Consider the following 21,867-nt stretch of genomic DNA (forward strand, 5'->3'; position numbering starts at 1 on the left):
AGTGTAAGAAGAAAGAAAAGACCGAGGTTTTACCAAAAGGGTTTTTGACGGTCAAGATTAATAAGGAGAAGGTAGAGTTTTCTGGGGAAGAATGGAAGATCCTGATGAGGATCAGAAAGTACTGTGAAAAGCCAAAGCTTGAGCCTAAGTTTTTTAAGTACATTGAAAAGAAAGACCAGCATATGGCGAAAGGGAAGATCCTAGCCTGGGCATACATCAAGAAATTTGAAATTTATGCACTCAAGAAGGAGTTTGGAGTGGATTACATTGAGTATGCTCCTGAATTCAATACACTTCCTTGCTTTGAGTTTATACAGGTTGCTAGGTTGAGGATGTCGAGATCCCTGATATTCTGGCAAGGAAGATAAGGAGATCGTTTATGTCAAAGAAGTTTGAGGGATTTCGACCTCAATTTCCAAATATCTCTTATCGGACTAACAAGAAAATGGGCGTATCGAGAAAGATTGTTCGATATGAAGCGGTAAAGTGTATGAAAAACGTTCCTGTAAAAAAGAATGCCACGGAATTTTAGCCCTCATTTTCATTGGCGGTGTTACGATGAACACTTAGAGGAAGCGGTCATTGTGTTGGAGAAGAGTGGGAATGGTGATGACGACTCGATACGGGTATTAGATCCCGTATGGTTGAGGAATTCTGTGAAGCCGACATCTTCACTCTGTATTATAACCGGATGTTGTTTAGAGAAGAAAATCATGTTCAAGCAGAGCAGTTTACTCGTGTTGAAAAAGTGTGCTACTTGAAAAATATGGTAACAGATCCGTATGAGGACTGATCATATGAGTGACGACCTATCAAGAACTAGGTCTTAGGGGGAGTTTATTGGTGCATATTTGTAATTCCTGGTTCTATGAACGTTATCATGTATGCCAATCATGTAAATGTTGAATGTTGTATTGTGACTATTGAATGTTTGATATTGTAGGTGAATGATTAATCAATAGCTAAACTAACTAGACAGTTGATCGACTGATAGAGTCAGTCGACCGATTGACATAGTCGATCAGTCGACCGACTGTCGCTGCAGACTAGTATATATACGGGTTTCGTGTTTCATTGATTGTTTACACACTTCTATGAAGCCCTAGCTGATTTCTGTCATTTTCGAGATGCACTAATCGGAAAGAGACTCTCTCTTGACCTGACTTTCCCTATTGGCTTTGACTGCGGTAAGTAATTCACTCAAACCGATTCCATTTATGGATACTTGGAGGGTGGGAAAACTATTTCTTTTATCAGGATTAAAGGCTTAGCCGCCTGACTCACTCCGGAGTTATCATTCCCAGACCTCCAACTCATCGAATAACACGTTATAGGCATTGTTCTAATCTATATTAAGGTCCCGGTTCGACTAATTCGGTCCCGTGAACAAACCGATATTTGATTGAGTCTAGGTCTCCTCTAGATCGAGTCAAGATTGATTCTAAGATCTAGTAAATTCGTCTACACGTTATTTTAGACGGATTTAAAGGTGTTTCAATATTTGTTTCAAGAGTTCAATAGATGTATCAAATAGATTATATGATCTATCAAATAGATTATATAATAGAAGTTGTGTCGCGTTGAAAAGCCAGACTTGGTTGCACTTCAAGAAACTAAACTGCAAACTGTAAATTTAAACTGGATTCGTGGTATTTGGGGAAACAATGATTGCAATTTTATCCAGAGAGAGATGGTGGGAAAGTCGGGTGGTCAAATTATTATTTGGAACAGTAATATACTCAATGTCACTAATTCGTATATTTCTGATTTCTGTATTTGTATTCGAGGAAACTGGGTGCGGAGTGGTGATGTACTAAACGTTGTAAATGTCTACGGGCCTCACAATGCTCTAAACAAGCAAAGGTTATGGAAGTTGTTGTGCGATTCTGTCACGTCAAATGGCAATGACGCTTGGGTCTTATGCGGTGATTTCAATGAAGTAAGAATGGAGGACGAAAGGCTGAACTGCAATTTCATCGAGAGTAGGGCAAAAAAATTCAACGATGAAATGTCCCGTTCTTATTGATTAAAAACGTTCCATATTAATTGATTTCGTTGCGAGGTTTTGACCTCTATATGAGACGTTTTTCAAAGACTGCATTCATTTTAAAACAAACCATAACCTTTATTTCATAAATAAAGGTTTAAAAAGCTTTACGTAGATTATCAAATAATGATAATCTAAAATATCCTGTTTACACACGACCATTACATAATGGTTTACAATACAAATATGTTACATCGAAATCAGTTTCTTGAATGCAATTTTTACACAATATCATACAAACATGGACTCCAAATCTTGTCCTTATTTTAGTATGCAACAGCGGAAGCTCTTAGTATTCACCTGAGAATAAACATGCTTTAAACGTCAACAAAAATGTTGGTGAGTTATAGGTTTAACCTATATATATCAAATCGTAACAATAGACCACAAGATTTCATATTTCTATACACATCCCATACATAGAGATAAAAATCATTCATATGGTGAACACCTGGTAACCGACATTAACAAGATGCATATATAAGAATATCCCCATCATTCCGGGACACCCTTTGGATATGATATAAATTTCGAAGTACTAAAGCATCCGGTACTTTGGATGGGGTTTGTTTGGCCCAATAGATCTATCTTTAGGATTCGCGTCAATTAGGGTGTCTGTTCCCTAATTCTTAGATTACCAGACTTAATAAAAAGGGGCATATTCGATTTCGATAATTCAACCATAGAATGTAGTTTCACGTACTTGTGTCTATTTTGTAAATCATTTATAAAACCTGCATGTATTCTCATCCCAAAAATATTAGATTTTAAAAAGTGGGACTATAACTCACTTTCACAGATTTTTACTTCGTCGGGAAGTAAGACTTGGCCACTGGTTGATTCACAAACCTATAATAATATATACATATATATATCAAAGTATGTTCAAAATATATTTACAAAACTTTTAATACATTTTGATGTTTTAAGTTTATTAAGTCAGTTGTCCTCGTTAGTAACCTACAACTAGTTGTCCACAGTTAGATGTACAGAAATAAATCGATAAATATTATCTTGAATCAATCCACGACCCAGTGTATACGTATCTCAGTATTGATCACAACTCAAACTATATATATATATTTTGGAATCAACCTCAACCCTGTATAGCTAACTTCAACATTCACATATAGAGTGTCTATGGTTGTTCCGCAATATATATATAGATGGGTCGACATGATAGGTCGAAACATTGTATACGTGTCTATGGTATCTCAAGATTACATAATATACAATATAAGTTGATTAAGTTATGGTTGAAATAGATTTATTACTAACTTTCACGTAGGTAAAATGCGTAGTTTTTATCAATCTTGTTTTACTCGCCATTTCTTCGTTTCTAATCCGTTTTGAGTGATTCCAGTGGCCACGGTTTCGTATTGAACTTAACTTTATGAATCTAAACAGAAAAAGTATAAGTTTATAGTCAGAAATACAAGTTACAAGTCGTTTTTGAAAGAGGTAGTCATTTCCGTCGAAAGAACGACATCTTGATGACCATTTTGAAACACTTTGAGTTTAACCATGATTTTTGGATATAGTTTCATGTTCATAAGAAAAATCATTTTTCCAGAAGTATAGCTTTTAAATCAAAGTTCTTCTTAGCTTTTAATTATCCCAACCAAAACAGCCCCCGGTTTTACTACGACGGCGTATATCCAGTTTTATGGTGTTTATCGTGTTTCCGGGTTTTAAATCATTAAGTTAGCATATCATATAGATATAGAACATGTGTTTAGTTGATTTTAAAAGTCTATTTAGAAGAATTAACTTTATTTGCGAACAAGTTTAGAATTAACTAAACTATGTTCTAGTGATTACAAGTTTATAACGTTGAATAAGACAGCTTTTTATGTATGAATCGAATGATGTTATGAACATCATTACTACCTCAAGTTCCTTGGATAAACCTACTGGAAATTTGAAAAATGGATCTAGCTTCAAAGGATCCTTGGATGGCTTGAAAGTTCTTGAAGCAGAATCATGACAAACAATTTCAAGTAAGATTTCCACTCGAAATAAGATTGTTATAGTTATAGAAATTGAATTAAAGTTTGAATATGATTATTACCTTGTATTAGAAAGATAACCTACTATAAGTAACAAAGGTTTCTTGATCTTGGATGATTACTTGGAATGGATTTAGAAAACTTGGAAGTAAACTTGCAATCTTGGAAGTATTCTTGATTTTATGAAACTAGAACTTTTGGAATTTATGAAGAACACTTAGAACTTGAAGATAGAACTTGAGAGAGATCAATTAGATGGAGACAATTGAAGAATGAAAGTGTTTGTAGGTGTTTTTGTATATATATATATATATATATATATATATATATATATATATATATATATATATATATATATATATATATATATATAAAGGATATGTAATTTTGTTTTCATGTAAATAAGTCATGAATGATTACTCATATTTTTGTAATTTTATGAGATATTTCATGCTAGTTGCCAAATGATGGTTCCCACATGTGTTAGGTGACTCACATGGGCTGCTAATAGTTGATCATTGGAGTGTATATACCAATAGTACATACATCTAAAAGCTATGTATTGTACGAGTACAAATACGGGTGCATACGAGTAGAATTGTTGATGAAACTGAACGAGGATGTAATTGTAAGCATTTTTGTTAAGTAGAAGTATTTTGATAAGTGTCTTGAAGTCTTTCAAAAGTGTATGAATACATATTAAAATACTACATGTATATACATTTTAACTGAGTCGTTAAGTCATCGTTAGTCGTTACATGTAAGTGTTGTTTTGAAACCTTTAGGTTAACGATCTTGTTAAATGTTGTTAACCCAATGTTTATAATATCAAAAGAGATTTTAAATTATTTTATTATCATGATATTATGATGTACGAATATCTCTTAATATGATATATATACATTAAATGTCGTTACAACGATAATCGTTACATATATGTCTCGTTTCAAAATCATTAAGTTAGTAGTCTTGTTTTTACATATGTAGTTCATTGTTAATATACTTAATGATATGTTTACTTATCATAATATTATGTTAACTATATATATAACCATATATATGTCATCATATAGTTTTTACAAGTTTTAACGTTCGTGAATCACCGGTCAACTTGGGTGGTCAATTGTCTATATGAAACCTATTTCAATTAATCAAGTCTTAACAAGTTTGATTGCTTAACATGTTGGAAACACTTAATCATGTAAAATAAAAATTTCATTTAATATATATATATATATATATATATATATATATATATATATATATATATATATATATATATATATATATATATATATATATATATATAAACATGGAAAAGTTCGGGTCACTACAGTACCTACCCGTTAAATAAATTTCGTCCCGAAATTTTAAGCAGTTGGATGTGTTGACGTATCTTCTGGAAATAAATGCGGGTATTTCTTCTTCATCTGATCTTCTCATTCCCAGGTGAACTCGAGTCCTCTACGAGCATTCCATCGAACCTTAACAATTGGTATCTTGTTTTGTTTAAGTCTTTTAACCTCACGATCTATTATTTCGACGGGTTCTTCGATGAATTGAAGTTTTTCGTTGATTTGAATTTCGTCTAACGGAATAGTGAGATCTTCTTTAGCAAAACATTTCTTCAAATTTGAGACGTGGAAAGTGTTATGTACAGCCGCGAGTTGTTGAGGTAACTCAAGTCGATAAGCTACTGGTCCGACACGATCAATAATCTTGAATGGTCCAATATACCTTGGATTTAATTTCCCTCGTTTACCAAATCGAACAACGCCTTTCCAAGGTGCAACTTTAAGCATGACCATCTCTCCAATTTCAAATTCTATATCTGTTCTTTTAATGTCAGCGTAGCTCTTTTGTCGACTTTGGGCGGTTTTCAACCGTTGTTGAATTTGGTTGATCTTCTCGGTAGTTTCTTGTATTATCTCCGGACCCGTAATCTGTCTATCCCCCACTTCACTCCAACAAATCAGAGACCTGCACTTTCTACCATAAAGTGGTTCAAACGGCGCCATCTCAATGCTTGAATGGTAGCTGTTGTTATAGGAAAATTCTGCTAACGGTAGATGTCGATCCCAACTGCTTCCAAAATCAATAACACATGCTCGTAGCATATCTTCAAGCGTTTGTATCGTCCTTTCACTCTGCCCATTAGTTTGTGGATGATAGGCAGTACTCATGTCTACCGTATATATGTGCTGAAGACTTTTGTGGTCGGTATATATAATACTTTTGACCCCATATAAGTAGTGCCTCCAAGTCTTTAATGCAAAAACAACCGCGCCTAATTCCAAATCATGCGTCGTATAATTTTGTTCGTGAATCTTCAATTGTCTAGACGCATAAGCAATCACCTTCGTTCGTTGCATTAATACACAACCGAGACCTTGCTTTGATGCGTCACAATAAATCACAAAATCATCATTCCCTTCAGGCAATGACAATATAGGTGCCGTAGTTAGCATTTTCTTCAATAACTGAAACGCTTTCTCTTGTTCATCCTTCCATTCAAATTTCTTCCCTTTATGCGTTAATCCAGTCAAGGGTTTTGCTATTCTGGAAAAGTCTTGGATGAACCTTCTGTAGTAACCAGCTAGTCCTAAAAACTGGCGTATGTGTTTCAGAGTTTTCAGGGTTTCCCACTTTTCAACAGTTTCTATCTTTGCCGGATCCACCTTAATACCTTCTTTGTTCACTATGTGACCGAGGAATTGAGCTTCTTCCAACCAAAATGCACACTTTGAAAACTTAGCGTACAATTATTCCTTCCTCAATACTTCTAACACCTTTCTCAAATGTTCACCGTGTTCTTGGTTATTCTTTGAGTAAATAAGTATGTCATCAATGAAAACAATGACAAACTTATCAAGGTATGGTCCACACACTCGGTTCATAAGGTCCATGAACACAGCTGGTGCATTAGTTAAACCAAATGGCATGACCATAAACTCGTAATGACCGTAACGTGTTCTGACAGCAGTCTTTGGAATATCATCTTCTTTCACCCGCATTTGATGATACCCGGAACTTAAGTCAATCTTTGAATAAACAGACGAGCCTTGTAGTTGATCAAATAAGTCGTCAATTCTCGGTAGTGGGTAGCGGTTCTTTATGGTAAGTTTGTTCAACTCTCGGTAGTCGATACACAACCTGAATGTACCATCTTTCTTCTTGACAAACAAACCAGGAGCTCCCCAAGGTGATGTGCTTGGTCGAATGAAACCATGCTCTAAAAGTTCTTGTAATTGGCTTTGCAGTTCTTTCATCTCGCTGGGTGCGAGTCTTTAAGGAGCATGAGCTATTGGTGCAGCTCCTGGTACAAGATCTATTTGAAATTCAACGGATCGATGTGGGGGTAATCCCGGTAATTCTTTCGGAAATACATCGGGAAATTCTTTTGCGACGGGAACATCATTGATGCTCTTTCCTTCAGTTTGTACTTTCTCGACGTGTGCTAGAACAGCATAGCAACCTTTTCTTATTAGTTTTTGTGCCTTCAAATTACTAATAAGATGTAGCTTCGTGTTGCCCTTTTCTCCGTACACCATTAAGGGTTTTCCTTTTTCTCGTATAATGCGAATTGCATTTTTGTAACAAACGATCTCTGCTTTCACTTCTTTCAACCAGTCCATACCGATTATCACATCAAAACTCCCTAACTCTACTGGTATCAAGTCAATCTTAAATGTTTCGCTAACCAGTTTAATTTCTCGATTCCGACATATATTATCTGCTGAAATTAATTTACCATTTGCTAATTCGAGTAAAAATTTACTATCCAAAGGCGTCAATGGACAACTTAATTTAGCACAAAAATCTCTACTCATATAGCTTCTATCCGCACCCGAATCAAATAAAACGTAAGCAGATTTATTGTCAATAAGAAACGTACCCGTAACAAGCTCCGGGTCTTCCTGTGCCTCTGCCGCATTAATATTGAAAACTCTTCCACGGCCTTGTCCATTCGTGTTCTCCTGGTTCGGGCAATTTCTAATAATGTGGCCCGGTTTTCCACATTTATAACAAACTACATTGGCATAACTTGCTCCGACACTACTTGCTCCGCCATTACTCGTTCCGACACCATTTGTTCCTTTCGTTCTGTTAACCCCTGGTCCGTAGACCTCACACTTCGCCGCGCTATGACCATTTTTTTTACACTTGTTGTAAAATTTGGTGCAGAACCCCGAGTGATACTTTTCACACCTTTGGCATAGCTGCTTCTGATTGTTGTTGTTGTTGCGGTTGTTATTGTTGTTGGGATGATTGTTGTAGTTGTTGTTGTTGTTGTTGTTGTTGTTGTTGTTGTTATTGTTGTTGTTGTTGTTGTTGTTGTTGTTGTTAGGCCGTTTGTTGTAGTTGCGATTGATGTTGCGATTGTTGGGATAGTTGTTGCGATTATTGTTGTAATTGTTGTTGATGTTGTATTGGTGATTTTCTTATCACCGTTTTCCTCCCGCTTTCTTTTGACTTGCTTTACATTGGCCTCTTCAGCAGTCTGTTCTTTAATTATTTCTTCAATCTGGTTCACTAGTTTGTGAGCCATTTTACATGCCTGTTGTATGGAGGCGGGCTCGTGTGAACTTATATCTTCTTGGATTCTTTCCGGTAATCCTTTCACGAACGCGTCGATCTTCTCTTACTCATCTTCGAACGCTCCCGGACACAATAGGCACAATTCTGTGAATCGTATTTCGTACGTGGTAATATCAAATTCTTGGGTTCGTAACCCTCTAAGTTCTGTCTTGAGCTTATTGACCTCGGTTCTGGGACGGTACTTCTCGTTCATAAAGTGCTTGTATGCTGACCACGGTAGTGCGTAAGCATCATCTTGTCCCACTTGCTCTAGATAGGTATTCCACCATGTTAACGCAGAACCTGTGAAGGTATGCGTAGCGTACTTCACTTTGTCCTCTTCAGTACACTTACTTATGGCAAACACTGATTCGACCTTCTCGGTCCACCGTTTCAATCCTATTGGTCCTTCGGTTCCATCAAATTCCAAAGGTTTGCAGGCAGTGAATTCTTTGTAGGTGCATCCTACACGATTTCCTGTACTGCTAGATCCAAGGTTATTATTGGTATGTAGCGCAGCCTGTACTGCGGCTATGTTTGAAGCAAGAAAGGCACGAAATTCCTCTTCGCTCATATTCAAGGTTTGTCGAGTAGTCGGTGCCATTTCCTTCAAATAGTCAAATGAAACAAGTTAATCATACAGAATATTAAGAGTAGTCAATAGTATCTCGTAGCATAATATGAACTCATTTATAAAAGCTTTTTCTTCATATTAGCGTTTTATAAGTTTAAATTCGGGTAGTACCTACCCGTTAAGTTCATACTTAGTAGCTAATATACAATTCAACTACTACAATTCTATATGAAAAACTGATTATAATAATATTTTGCGTTCATACTTTTACACAATATTTTACAAACTTACAATACCGCTTATTTTACATATAGCATGAAATATAGCACACAATAAATTTGATACAAGATGGTTGTGAAGATAATTCTAGCTAGTACACAAGTGGTTCAGCAAAGGCAATAAGGACACGTAATTCATACGTCCAGAAACAAGTCATGCATTCTGGTTTTACTAGGACTACTTCCCATCCTTGGTCTTGTGGAACATAACCGTTATGGCCGTTGATAAGACAGCGTGTTGTAACATCGTCAAAGGGACGAGGGTTACGTAATGTCCAACAGTCCCGTAACAATCTAAAAACCTCATTTCTTACCCCAATTACCAACTCCGTCACTTGTGGGAACGTTTTGTTTAATAGTTATAGCCCAATGTTCTTGTTCTCACTTTGGTGAGAAGCGAACATTACTAAGTCGTAAGCATAACATGCTTCTTTATGTTGCATGTTAGCCGCTTTTTCTAAATCACGAAATCCTATATTCGGATATATTGAGTCAAAATAATTTCTTAACCCGTTGCGTAAAATAGCATTTGGGTTCCCCGCAATATATGCGTCAAAGTAAACACATCGTAACTTATGGATTTCCCAATGTGATATCCCCCATCTTTCGAACGAAAGCCTTTTATAAACCAAGGAATTCTTGGAACGTTCTTCTAATGTCTTACAAACTGATCTCGCCTTAAATAGTTGTGCCGAGGAATTCTGACCGACTCTAGACAAGATTTCATCAATCATGTCTCCGGGTAAGTCTTCTAAAATATTGGGTTGTCTATCCATTTTGTGTTTTTATACTGTAAAATAGACAAGAGTTAGATTCATAAAAGATACTTATTAATACAAGCAATTTTTACATATATCGTAAAGCATAAGCACACTATATTACATATATTACACCGCACAAATACAACTATCTTATTCCGACTCACTCGTTTCTTCTTTTTCGAACTTGGTTCTTTTTGCTAAGTTTTTAAGGATATATGATGTTCCCCTAATACGAGCCGTCGTTTTCCACATTGGTCTAGAAAAACCTGGTGGTTTAGAGGTTCCCGGGTTATTGTTACAACTTAAGAAATACGAGTGTTGACGATACATATAAAGTTCATCGGGGTTGGAATCAGATTTCTCTATTTTTATGCCCTTTCCCTTATTATTATCTTTTGCCCTTTTAAATTCAGTTGGGGTAATTTCTATAACATCATCGAAATCCTCGTCGGGATCTGATTCATCGGAGAATTGGTAATCCTCCCAATATTTTGCTTCCTTGGCGGAAACACCGTTGACCATAATTAACTTTGGTCGGTTGGTTGAGGATTTTCTTCTACTTAATCTTTTTATTATTTCCCCCACTGGTTCTTCTTTCGGTTCCGATTCTTCTTCCGGTTCTGATTCTCCTTCCGGTTCCGACTCTTCTTCCGGTTCCTCTTCGGGAACTTGTGAATCAGTCCACGAATTATTCCAATTTACATTTGACTCTTCATTATTATTAGGTGAGTCAATGGGATTTGTTCTAGAGGTAGACATCTATCACACAATATCAAACATGTTAAGAGATTAATATATCACATAATATTCACATGTTAAAAATATATAGTTTCCAACAAAATTTGTTAAGCAATCATTTTTCAAGTAAACACGGTCGAAGTCCAGACTCACTAATGCATCCTAACAAACTCGATAAGACACACTAATGCAAAATTCTTTTTTCTCTAAGACCAACGCTCGGATACCAACTGAAATGTCCCGTTCTTATTGATTAAAAACGTTCCATATTAATTGATTTCGTTGCTAGGTTTTGACCTCTATATGAGACGTTTTTCAAAGACTGCATTCATTTTAAAACAAACCATAACCTTTATTTCATAAATAAAGGTTTAAAAAGCTTTACGTAGATTATCAAATAATGATAATCTAAAATATCCTGTTTACACACGACCATTACATAATGGTTTACAATACAAATATGTTACATCGAAATCAGTTTCTTGAATGCAGTTTTTACACAATATCATACAAACATGGACTCCAAATCTTGTCCTTATTTTAGTATGCAACAGCGGAAGCTCTTAGTATTCACCTGATAATAAACATGCTTTAAACGTCAACAAATATGTTGGTGAGTTATAGGTTTAACCTATATATATCAAATCGTAACAATGGACCACAAGATTTCATATTTCAATACACATCCCATACATAGAGATAAAAATCATTCGTATGGTGAACACCTGGTAACCGACATTAACAAGATGCATATATAAGAATATCCCCATCATTCCGGGACACCCTTTGGATATGATATAAATTTCGAAGTACTAAAGCATCCGGTACTTTGGATGGGGTTTGTTAGGCCCAATAGATCTATCTTTAGGATTCGCGTCAATTAGGGTGTCTGTTCCCTAATTCCAGTGGCCACGGTTTCGTATTGAACTTAACTTTATGAATCTAAACAGAAAAAGTATAAGTTTATAGTCAGAAATACAAGTTACAAGTCGTTTTTGAAAGAGGTAGTCATTTCCGTCAAAAGAACGACATCTTGAAGACCATTTTGAAAAACATACTTTCACTTTGAGTTTAACCATGATTTTTGGATATAGTTTCATGTTCATAAGAAAAATCATTTTTCCAGAAGTATAGCTTTTAAATCAAAGTTCTTCTTAGCTTTTAATTATCCCAACCAAAACAGCCCCCGGTTTTACTACGACGGCGTATATCCAGTTTTATGGTGTTTATCGTGTTTCCGGGTTTTAAATCATTAAGTTAGCATATAATATAGATATAGAACATGTGTTTAGTTGATTTTAAAAGTCTAGTTAGAAGAATTAACTTTATTTGCGAACAAGTTTAGAATTAACTAAACTATGTTCTAGTGATTACAAGTTTATAACGTTGAATAAGACAGCTTTTTATGTATGAATCGAATGATGTTATGAACATCATTACTACCTCAAGTTCCTTGGATAAACCTACTGGAAATTTGAAAAATGGATCTAGCTTCAAAGGATCCTTGGATGGCTTGAAAGTTCTTGAAGCAGAATCATGACACGAAAACAATTTCAAGTAAGATTTCCACTCGAAATAAGATTGTTATAGTTATAGAAATTGAATTAAAGTTTGAATATGATTATTACCTTGTATTAGAAAGATAACCTACTATAAGTAACAAAGGTTTCTTGATCTTGGATGATTACTTGGAATTGATTTAGAAAACTTGGAAGTAAACTTGCAATCTTGGAAGTATTCTTGATTTTATGAAACTAGAACTTTTGGAATTTATGAAGAACACTTAGAACTTGAAGATAGAACTTGAGAGAGATCAATTAGATGAAGAAAATTGAAGAATGAAAGTGTTTGTAGGTGTTTTTGGTCGTTGGTGTATGGATTAGATATAAAGGATATGTAATTTTGTTTTCATGTAAATAAGTCATGAATGATTACTCATATTTTTGTAATTTTATGAGATATTTCATGCTAGTTGCCAAATGATGGTTCCCACATGTGTTAGGTGACTCACATGGGCTGCTAAGAGCTGATCATTGGAGTGTATATACCAATAGTACATACATCTAAAAGCTGTGTATTGTACGAGTACAAATACGGGTGCATACGAGTAGAATTGTTGATGAAACTGAACGAGGATGTAATTGTAAGCATTTTTGTTAAGTAGAAGTATTTTGATAAGTGTCTTGAAGTCTTTAAAAAGTGTATGAATACATATTAAAACACTACATGTATATACATTTTAACTGAGTCGTTAAGTCATCGTTAGTCGTTACATGTAAGTGTTGTTTTGAAATCTTTAGGTTAACGATCTTGTTAAATGTTGTTAACCCAATGTTTATAATATCAAAAGAGATTTTAAATTATTTTATTATCATGATATTATGATGTACGAATATCTCTTAATATGATATATATACATTAAATGTCGTTACAACGATAATCGTTACATATATGTCTCGTTTCAAAATCATTAAGTTAGTAGTCTTGTTTTTACATATGTAGTTCATTGTTAATATACTTAATGATATGTTTACTTATCATAATATTATGTTAACTATATATATAACCATATATATGTCATCATATAGTTTTTACAAGTTTTAACGTTCGTGAATCACCGGTCAACTTGGGTGGTCAATTGTCTATATAAAACCTATTTCAATTAATCAAGTCTTAACAAGTTTGATTGCTTAACATGTTGAAAACACTTAATCATGTAAAATAACAATTTCATTTAATATATATATATAAACATGGAAAAGTTCGGGTCACTACAAACGAGTTCATTGACAAAGCAAAGTTAATTGACATTCCTCTTGGCGGTAGGAAATACACCCGAATCAGTGATGACGGTCTCAAGTTCAGTAAGTTGGATCGATTTCTAGTCAACGATGTATTTCACACCTCATGGACATGTCTTTCAGTGGTCGCACTTGATCGAAAGCAATCAGACCATTGTCCCATTGTTCTTAAAGACGATGATAAAAATTTTGGCGCTAAACCCATCAAAGTTTTTGATGATTGGCTCGATATTGAAGGTGCGGAACAGGTAATAAAAGAGGCTTGGGATTCTTGTGATGGGAGTGGTCCGAGGAAGGATTGTTGTTTAAGGAATAAGATGAAAAAAACAAAGCTTGCGTTAAAAGAACTAAGTCAACAAAAACTTGGGAATTTGGATGGGGAAATTGAGGCTTTTAAGGGAATGGCGAACTCCCTTGAACTAAAGGCCAAATCGAGGTTAATTAGTGACGAAGAAAGGGCTCAATGGTTGAATGCTAGGAAGGAATCGCTACAAAAGGAAAAGATAAAAGTTAACATGCTAAAACAAAAGGCTCGTGTAAAATGGATCGTTGAAGGGGACGAGAACTCCAAATTCTTTCACGCTTTGATTAGAAGAGGATACAATAGAAACAACATCCGGGGACTATCTATTAATGGAGTTTGGAGCGAGGATCCCTTTGAAATCAAAGAGGCGATTTTTAATCATTATAAGGGACGTTTCGAGGATCACACGACTTCTAGACCTAGTCTAGGTGATCTATCTTATCCCTCTTTGACGGCTGATGAAGCGAAGTGTCTGGAAACCATCATTAGTGAAGAGGAAATACTTGAGGCAATTAATGGATGTGGCAATAACAAAGCACCCGGGCCGGACGGTTTTAACTTCAGGTTCTTTAAAAAATTTTGGGATGTCATCAAAGGTGATGTTTTTAATGCTATCTCTTGGTTTTGGAGTAATGGGGAATTTTCGAGAGGATGTAACGCTTCTTTTGTCACACTTATACCAAAAAAAAAATCGATCCCATCAACCTTAGTGACTACCGACCCATTAGCCTCATTGGGAGTTTTTACAAAATCGTTGCTAAAATCCTTTCCAATAGACTCCGGAAGGTTATGCCAAGGTTAGTCGGGTCGGAACAAAGTGCGATCCTAAAGGAGAGATTCATTTTGGATGGTCTTCGATAGCTTGAATTGGGATTTCCTCATGGAGGTCATGACGTGTATGGGTTTTGGTATTAAATGGAGGGAAGTGGATTATGTCTTGTTTACAGTCGGCTGGCATCTCTATCTTAGTAAATGGGTCCCCTACGGGTGAGTTTCATATGGGTAGGGGGTTCGCCAAGGTGACCCGTTGTCCCCCTTTTTGTTCATTCTTGCAGCCGAAGGCCTTACCATTCTTACAAAAGCGGCGGTGGATCGTGGTCTTTTCAAAGGTGTCGAAATAGGGATGGAAAAAGTAGTGGTTTCGCACTTACAATACGCCGATGATACTCTTTTTTTTGGTGAATGGTCTAGATTAAATGCAAGAAATCTCCTCAATATATACTAAAATGTTTTGAATTGGCATCGGGGTTAAAAGTAAATCTTCAAAAAAGTTGTCTCTATGGTGTTGGAGTTAGTTCGGCTGAGGTAGATGTTCTTGCTAGGCTTATGGGATGTCAAGCCGGGAAATTCCCATTTATTTACCTTGGCCTCCCTATTGGTGCAAAAATGAAGAAGTTGTGTGATTGGGCGCCGGTAATTGACAAATTCAAGAAAAAATTATCGGAATGGAAAATGAAAACGTTGTCCTATGGTGGAAGGTTGACTCTTCTAAAATCGGTGCTTAGTAGTCTTCCCTTGTATTACTTCTCGCTCTTTCGTGCCCCGCCTTGTGTGCTTAAAATTTTAGAGAGTGTGAGACGCAACTTTTTTTGGGGCGGGGATCTCTCGGGTTCTAAAATATCTTGGGTCAAATGGGATAATACCCTTCTTCCTTACGGGTCGGGTGGGTTGAACATTGGGTCGCTTAAAAGTAAGAACCTTGCCCTCTTGGGCAAATGGTGGTGGAGGTTTAAAACTGAAACCAATTGCTTTTGGACCAAATTTATTCGTAGCATTTATGGAATTGACGGATGCTTGCGGTCGGGGAATGGGTTTGCTCATATCTCGACCTCGGGCACTTGGAGGAATATTATTCTTGCAGGTAGCAAAATTGAGATGGCTCAAATTCCATTCCTACAGTCTTTTAAAAAATCGATTGGCGACGGAAGATCAACATTATTTTGGAAGGATGTATGGTGCGGGTCAATGTGTTTTCAAGATTTGTTCCCTAGGCTTTTTAGGCTCGAGTGCAACAAAGACGTGGCGGTCAGAGACAGACTTCGTATGGGTTTCAATAACAACAATAATATGGCCGATGACAGACAAGCTGTTCCGAATGGTAATAGAAGTCATCAAGGTAACAGCAGCGGTGTTGACTTCGTGACAGTAACAGGCAGCAGCAGCAACAATTCGGTTTCTTTTAATTGGTGCTGGTCGCGTGTCCCGACGGGTCGAACAGCCACCGAGCTAGAAGAGCTATCCAATCTGCTACGTTCAGTCTCTTTGGATGTTAATGGTGGTGAAACTTGGTCGTGGAGTCTCGCTAAAAATGGTATTTTCACGGTGAAGAAACTTGCTCATCTCATTGATCAGAAGCTTCTCTCCAACCCCACTGTTTCAGCTCAACAAACCTTGTGCAATAACCTCGTTCCCAAAAAAGTGGAGATATTTGTGTGGAGGTTAATGAAAAAAAGGATACCGGTTCGGATAGAACTTGACAAAAGGGGTGTGGACCTACATAGTATTCGATGCCCCGTTTGCGATGAAGACCTCGAATCGGTTGATCATTCAATAGTTTCTTGCAAATTCGCGATGGATATTTGGTCTAGACTTTTGAAATGGTGGAACGTAGCTCCTTCTCCAAATCATAGTTTGCATGATCTGTTACTCGGGAAATCATTGTGTAATATGTCTGCTCATGGTTTGATAATTTGGCAAGCCGTGTTGTGGACTTGTGCGTATCATCTTTGGAAGAATCGTAACTTGATGGTTTTCCAAAACAAAGCTTGGAGCCCCCCGGTTGTGCTAAACGAAATCCAAGTAAGATCTTACGAATGGATTACGAATCGAGTTAAAGGCATAAGTATCGATTGGCTCACTTGGCTCACAAATCCCTCTTTGTATTTAGGTAGCTAAGTGTTGTGTGATGCTCTCTTCGCTCCCTGCTTGTATATTCGAGTTGTAATCTTTACTTGCTTCGGTTAGCTCCGATAGCATACTTTGTAAACATTCGATGTTTTGATGGTAATAAAATCTCACCTTGCGTTTCAAAAAAAAAAAGATTATATGATCTATCAGTTAGATGTTTTCGGGTCTAAATCAATTTTTGTAATAATTAGAGATAAATCTTAATTTAATATTTGTTTTTGGGGAGAAAAATGTATCTTACAATCATCAATACAAAAGGTGCACTTTTTCTAAGTGGTTCCCTAGTAAAGTTTTAGACAGCTGCTCAACATTTCATACTTGTCTAAATATTCCACCTAACTAAATGGCAAGGAACAAGACACATCCCTCAAAAGCACTTAAATTATTTGCCAGTTTGCTTCAACTACCTAAGGACCATATGTAACCATCTTATTGGCTATATCATCTAATATGTAAAACTTTATCCACTGGCCCATACTGATAATTTGGAAAAAGGCGAATCCTACTATGATGGGATTAGGTTAAAAAGAACCTTGTGGTCTACATTCATCTAGTTTACCATTATATATGAATGACATCAAACTTGTTGTAACTCAACTGCATACTCAATCTTGCATTGATTATATAACATACATTTATTTAAAGAATCAAGAAACATGGAAGCTTGCTTTCTTTCTTCAAATTCATTCACTAAATCATTGGATGTTGTCATCCCTTCAATTAAAGCAAGAATCATTGTGCAACCCAAGAGATCATCTTCCCAATTTCATCTTAGGAAAATTGGCACTCACTTTTCAACAACATGTAAGTTTTTTCCTACTAAACATTCATTTGTCATAAATTTATTTAATTATTACAGATCACTGTAGATTTATGTTTGTGATGACACTATATTGTTTAAAGATGATGCTTTATGTATTGAGTGATTGTTGTATTGCATTGATATTTTTTAGTGATCATTGTTTATGTATAGTACCCCAAAAGATAAGTAAGTTTGGTATAATTAGATAGTCTGGGCATTCTGTAAAAATGCGAGTGTACATAACAGAAACTATGATATTTGGCACCTGTTTTCCAATAACTCATATTCCAAAAACTGTATTGTATGTTTTTATCATTAGTGTTTGGCTGTTTGCGATATCACACAGGGGCAGTTTAATTAAAGTAGATAAATTGTTATGGCTATAAAAGATATGCATATGTTAAAAAAGAATTTTAATTATGAACGTTTGGTTATCTAGTTTGCTTTGTGTGCTTGGTTTACTCCTTTTTTAATATTTAATTTGATGAATTTTTATGTATCGGATTAAAGGTTGTCAATCTCAATCAAATTCACCATCGCCCTCATCTAGAGACGAGGACAGGACTCCTTTAAATGCGGATTGGCGATCGTTTAGAGCAAGACTAGTAGCCGGAGAACAAGCATTTAGCACACAAGAATCTTCTCCAACTAGCGATCGTGATACAATAACGGACGGGCCACCGTCCGTTTCAATAGGTGACAAATGGGCTCATGCAATACATGAGCCCGAAAAAGGTTGCTTACTCATAGCAACAGAGAAACTAGATGGGGTCCACATCTTTGAGAGGACAGTAGTTCTTTTACTATCAACGGGCCCAGTGGGCCCAACGGGCATAATACTCAACCGCCCTTCACTTATGTCAATTAAGGAAATGAGGTCAACTTCACTAGACGTGTCGGGGACATTTTCTGACCGCCCGTTGTTCTTTGGTGGGCCACTTGAAGAAGGGTTGTTTTTGGTGAGAGGGGATGAAGGGGTTAACAATAGTGGTGTGTTTGATGAGGTAATGAATGGGTTGTATTATGGGACTAAAGAAAGTGTAGGATGTGCTGCTGAAATGGTGAAAAGAAATATGGTTAGTGTTGGTGAGTTTAGATTCTTTGATGGATATTGTGGGTGGGAAAAAGAACAATTGAGAGATGAGATAAAGGCTGGATATTGGTCTGTTGCTGCTTGTAGCCCAAATGTATTTGGGCTAGCAACTGTAGGAAGTGTTGGGCTTTGGGAAGAGGTTCTTGGGCTTATGGGTCAGAGAAAAGTTTGGTAATTCATGGCCGAAACTAGCCCTTTTGTTGAATCATTAAATATGTAAATTATGATCTGATGCTTAAATTGGAATGAATTTGTGAAGTAATCATATGAAGCTGTGGTCTATTGATTTATGTGGTCTATTGATTTATGATTAGGTTGTTTGGTAGTTCTATTTATTGAACATTCATTTCGTAAGCCATCAAACATTGATTCTTGTTGCAAATTAACCATTAATGGAATATGCAAATACCTTCACATGCATGTTATATACGATACTTTTTATTATATATATCTATATCTACTGGGTTTTATAGCTCATGCGTTGCACGGTTGTGTAAAAAATCGTACAAAAATCGTAACAGATTATATCATTCATTCAAGTATATAAATAGTAAATAGTGAAAGTAAATAAAACGTTAGAGCACGTGCATTGCACATGTGAGTAAAATAATCATGCAAAATTAAATAATATTTTCAAACAATTATTCTTTTGAATTTAAGATCTCGTGATGTTAACAAATTTTAAAAGTTCTTTTGAGTTTAAGAGCTGTATTGACAAATTTAATAAGTGGTTTTGAGTAGTGTTAGTAACTTAACACCTACATATTTTTTTTAGTTCTCACCGATCACCATTAATATCATTTTTTTATTATATATAAATTATATAGTACGTAATATTTAAAGAAAATATGAATTCATTGAAAATTTGTAATGGAATATATCTCAGCACCATTTGTTCTAATATATTTATTAATATTTACAATGTAATATGTATTTTATCATCCACTAAAATCATGTCAAAAAATTAAATAATGAAGTGTAAGGTTGTATACTTAGTAATATACAAACTTAATTTTAATCTTGTATCTTAAGGTTGTGTACAAACTTAATTAAATAAATAGTAGTTGTATACATTGTAATACAAACTTAATTTTAATCTCGTATTTTAAGGTTGTATACCAACTTAATTAAATAAAGAGTAGTTGTATACATTATCTTTATATTGAATTCTAATTTTAATTCTAATTGATTAGACAAACTTATCTAAAATATAGTAGAATCAAATTAATGAATTGAATAACATATTCCTAGATTAAAAGTAACAATTAATTGTTTAACTAAATGACAATTAATTGTTTATCTAAAATATATTTCATTTTTAGTAAGATATTTATTTATTATATTATATTTAATACTCAATATGTTTTTGTCATTACATATAAGTTTTTTTTTTTTTAACGACCGAATTATATTAAATAAAAAGGAGTACAATACATACTAGTATGCGAGAGCTTACCATGGATGAAGAAAAAAACAGATGCATAAACATGAAGAAAAATTACAACCCATATGACTTTGACGCATGAATATGGTTGTTTTCTACAATTTCAACCATGATCATCAAAATAACTCGGATTTGAGAGCCATTGGTGCCATTCAAGCTTTATTTTTCTAGAATGTTTCGATAACCATTCAAATGATTTGACTTGGATTTCATTTAGCGCCATAGGACCATATCCTTTCTTTTTTGAAAGATGGCTTGGTTTCTATTTTGCCAAATGGTGTAACCACATATCTACTCGATAGCTTACCAAATGTTTGAGGATGAATTTGATGTCGAATTCTTTTGCCTTTGAACATCTCTTCTAAGCTGGAGTAAGATTGAAAATTTATATTCCACCATCGAAAAACTCTTTCCCATAAATCTTTGGCAAAAGAACATTTTAATAGAATATGCTCGACGGTCTCCACATCATCATTGCAAATAGGACAACGTACGGAGTCCAGATTGTCATGACCCGAAAATTTTTGACTAATTTTAAATCAAACTCTCGATACGATATTATATTTTTGACACGATGAGCAAAGTCTGTTAGGCTGAGTCTCATAAATTTTGAACTATTTTCATATATGCAATTGACCTTCGACTGTTCTCGACGATTCACGAACAACTATTTGTAAATAGATACATATATATTTAAATATATAAATATATATATTAATTTGAAATATACTTTGAAATAATATACGATTTAATCGTTGGAACTAAAAATGTAAAATAATACGTGATTAAAATCCTATCACTTTTAAAAGTTCAAACTTGAATTAGAAATGACTTGGCCTGACTAATCGAGTCTATGTTAAAATGATAATTTTAAGATTTAAGTACTTGAATTCAAATATTACTCTGTACTATTTTAATAATTAGGAATATAGTGTATCTATGAGTTTACAAATTAAAAATATGAAAACGAGTAATGAACTTGATAATTATTTGAGATGCACAAAGCCAAACAAACTTAATCATTATTCCATAATTGTCGGTCCAAATAATTACCCCATGTTAACTTATCTGAATACTTAAAGCCGACTTGCATATACAAAATTCAGATATCATTTTAGTTCCTTGAACTCATAATCATATACTCCAAACCATTTACAAAAATCAATTCACTCAACATATTTTTTTTACATACTTATGTCAACAACCAAAACCAAACCCACTGGTGACTAAGGCTGCTGCTTAAGCCGTCGACTGCTACTACTGTGAACCTCCACGCCACCCAAACAGCACCATAAACCACTCGTTGTAGCTGCTGCTACAACCCTCATGTTTCTGTTCGAAGCCAACAACCGCGAGCCACCATGTTCAACCCCATCACCATCGAACACCTTTGATTCTTACATATTCCTTCTTGTTTTGATCCAACAAACCTAAAGCCATCGTGAACTTTCGCTATATGCTTACCGTTACTGCTTTCTATTGAAACAGCCCAAACAACATAACCTCATCACTTTGATCAGTCCAATATCTT

General features: G+C 35.2%; 2 protein-coding genes across 2 annotated transcripts; both read left to right on the forward strand.

Moving 5' to 3' along the window:
* Positions 1-515: 515 nt before the first annotated feature.
* Positions 516-16,985, forward strand: LOC139868680 (uncharacterized). Its single transcript, XM_071857014.1, has 6 exons — positions 516-678; positions 1,101-1,187; positions 1,788-2,010; positions 13,812-14,887; positions 15,146-15,222; positions 15,282-16,985. The coding sequence occupies exons 1-6, from the start codon at positions 516-518 to the stop codon at positions 16,983-16,985; spliced, it is 3,330 nt and encodes a 1,109-aa protein (XP_071713115.1).
* Positions 16,986-17,606: 621 nt separating this feature from the next.
* LOC139867555 (uncharacterized) lies at positions 17,607-19,231 on the forward strand. Its single transcript, XM_071855923.1, has 2 exons — positions 17,607-17,801; positions 18,310-19,231. Exons 1-2 carry the CDS (start codon positions 17,654-17,656, stop codon positions 19,065-19,067), a joined length of 906 nt encoding a protein of 301 aa, XP_071712024.1. The 5' UTR covers positions 17,607-17,653; the 3' UTR covers positions 19,068-19,231.
* The last annotated feature ends 2,636 nt before the right edge of the window (positions 19,232-21,867 follow it).

The sequence above is a fragment of the Rutidosis leptorrhynchoides genome, chromosome 9, assembly GCF_046630445.1.
Source record: "Rutidosis leptorrhynchoides isolate AG116_Rl617_1_P2 chromosome 9, CSIRO_AGI_Rlap_v1, whole genome shotgun sequence".
Lineage (NCBI taxonomy): Eukaryota > Viridiplantae > Streptophyta > Magnoliopsida > Asterales > Asteraceae > Rutidosis > Rutidosis leptorrhynchoides.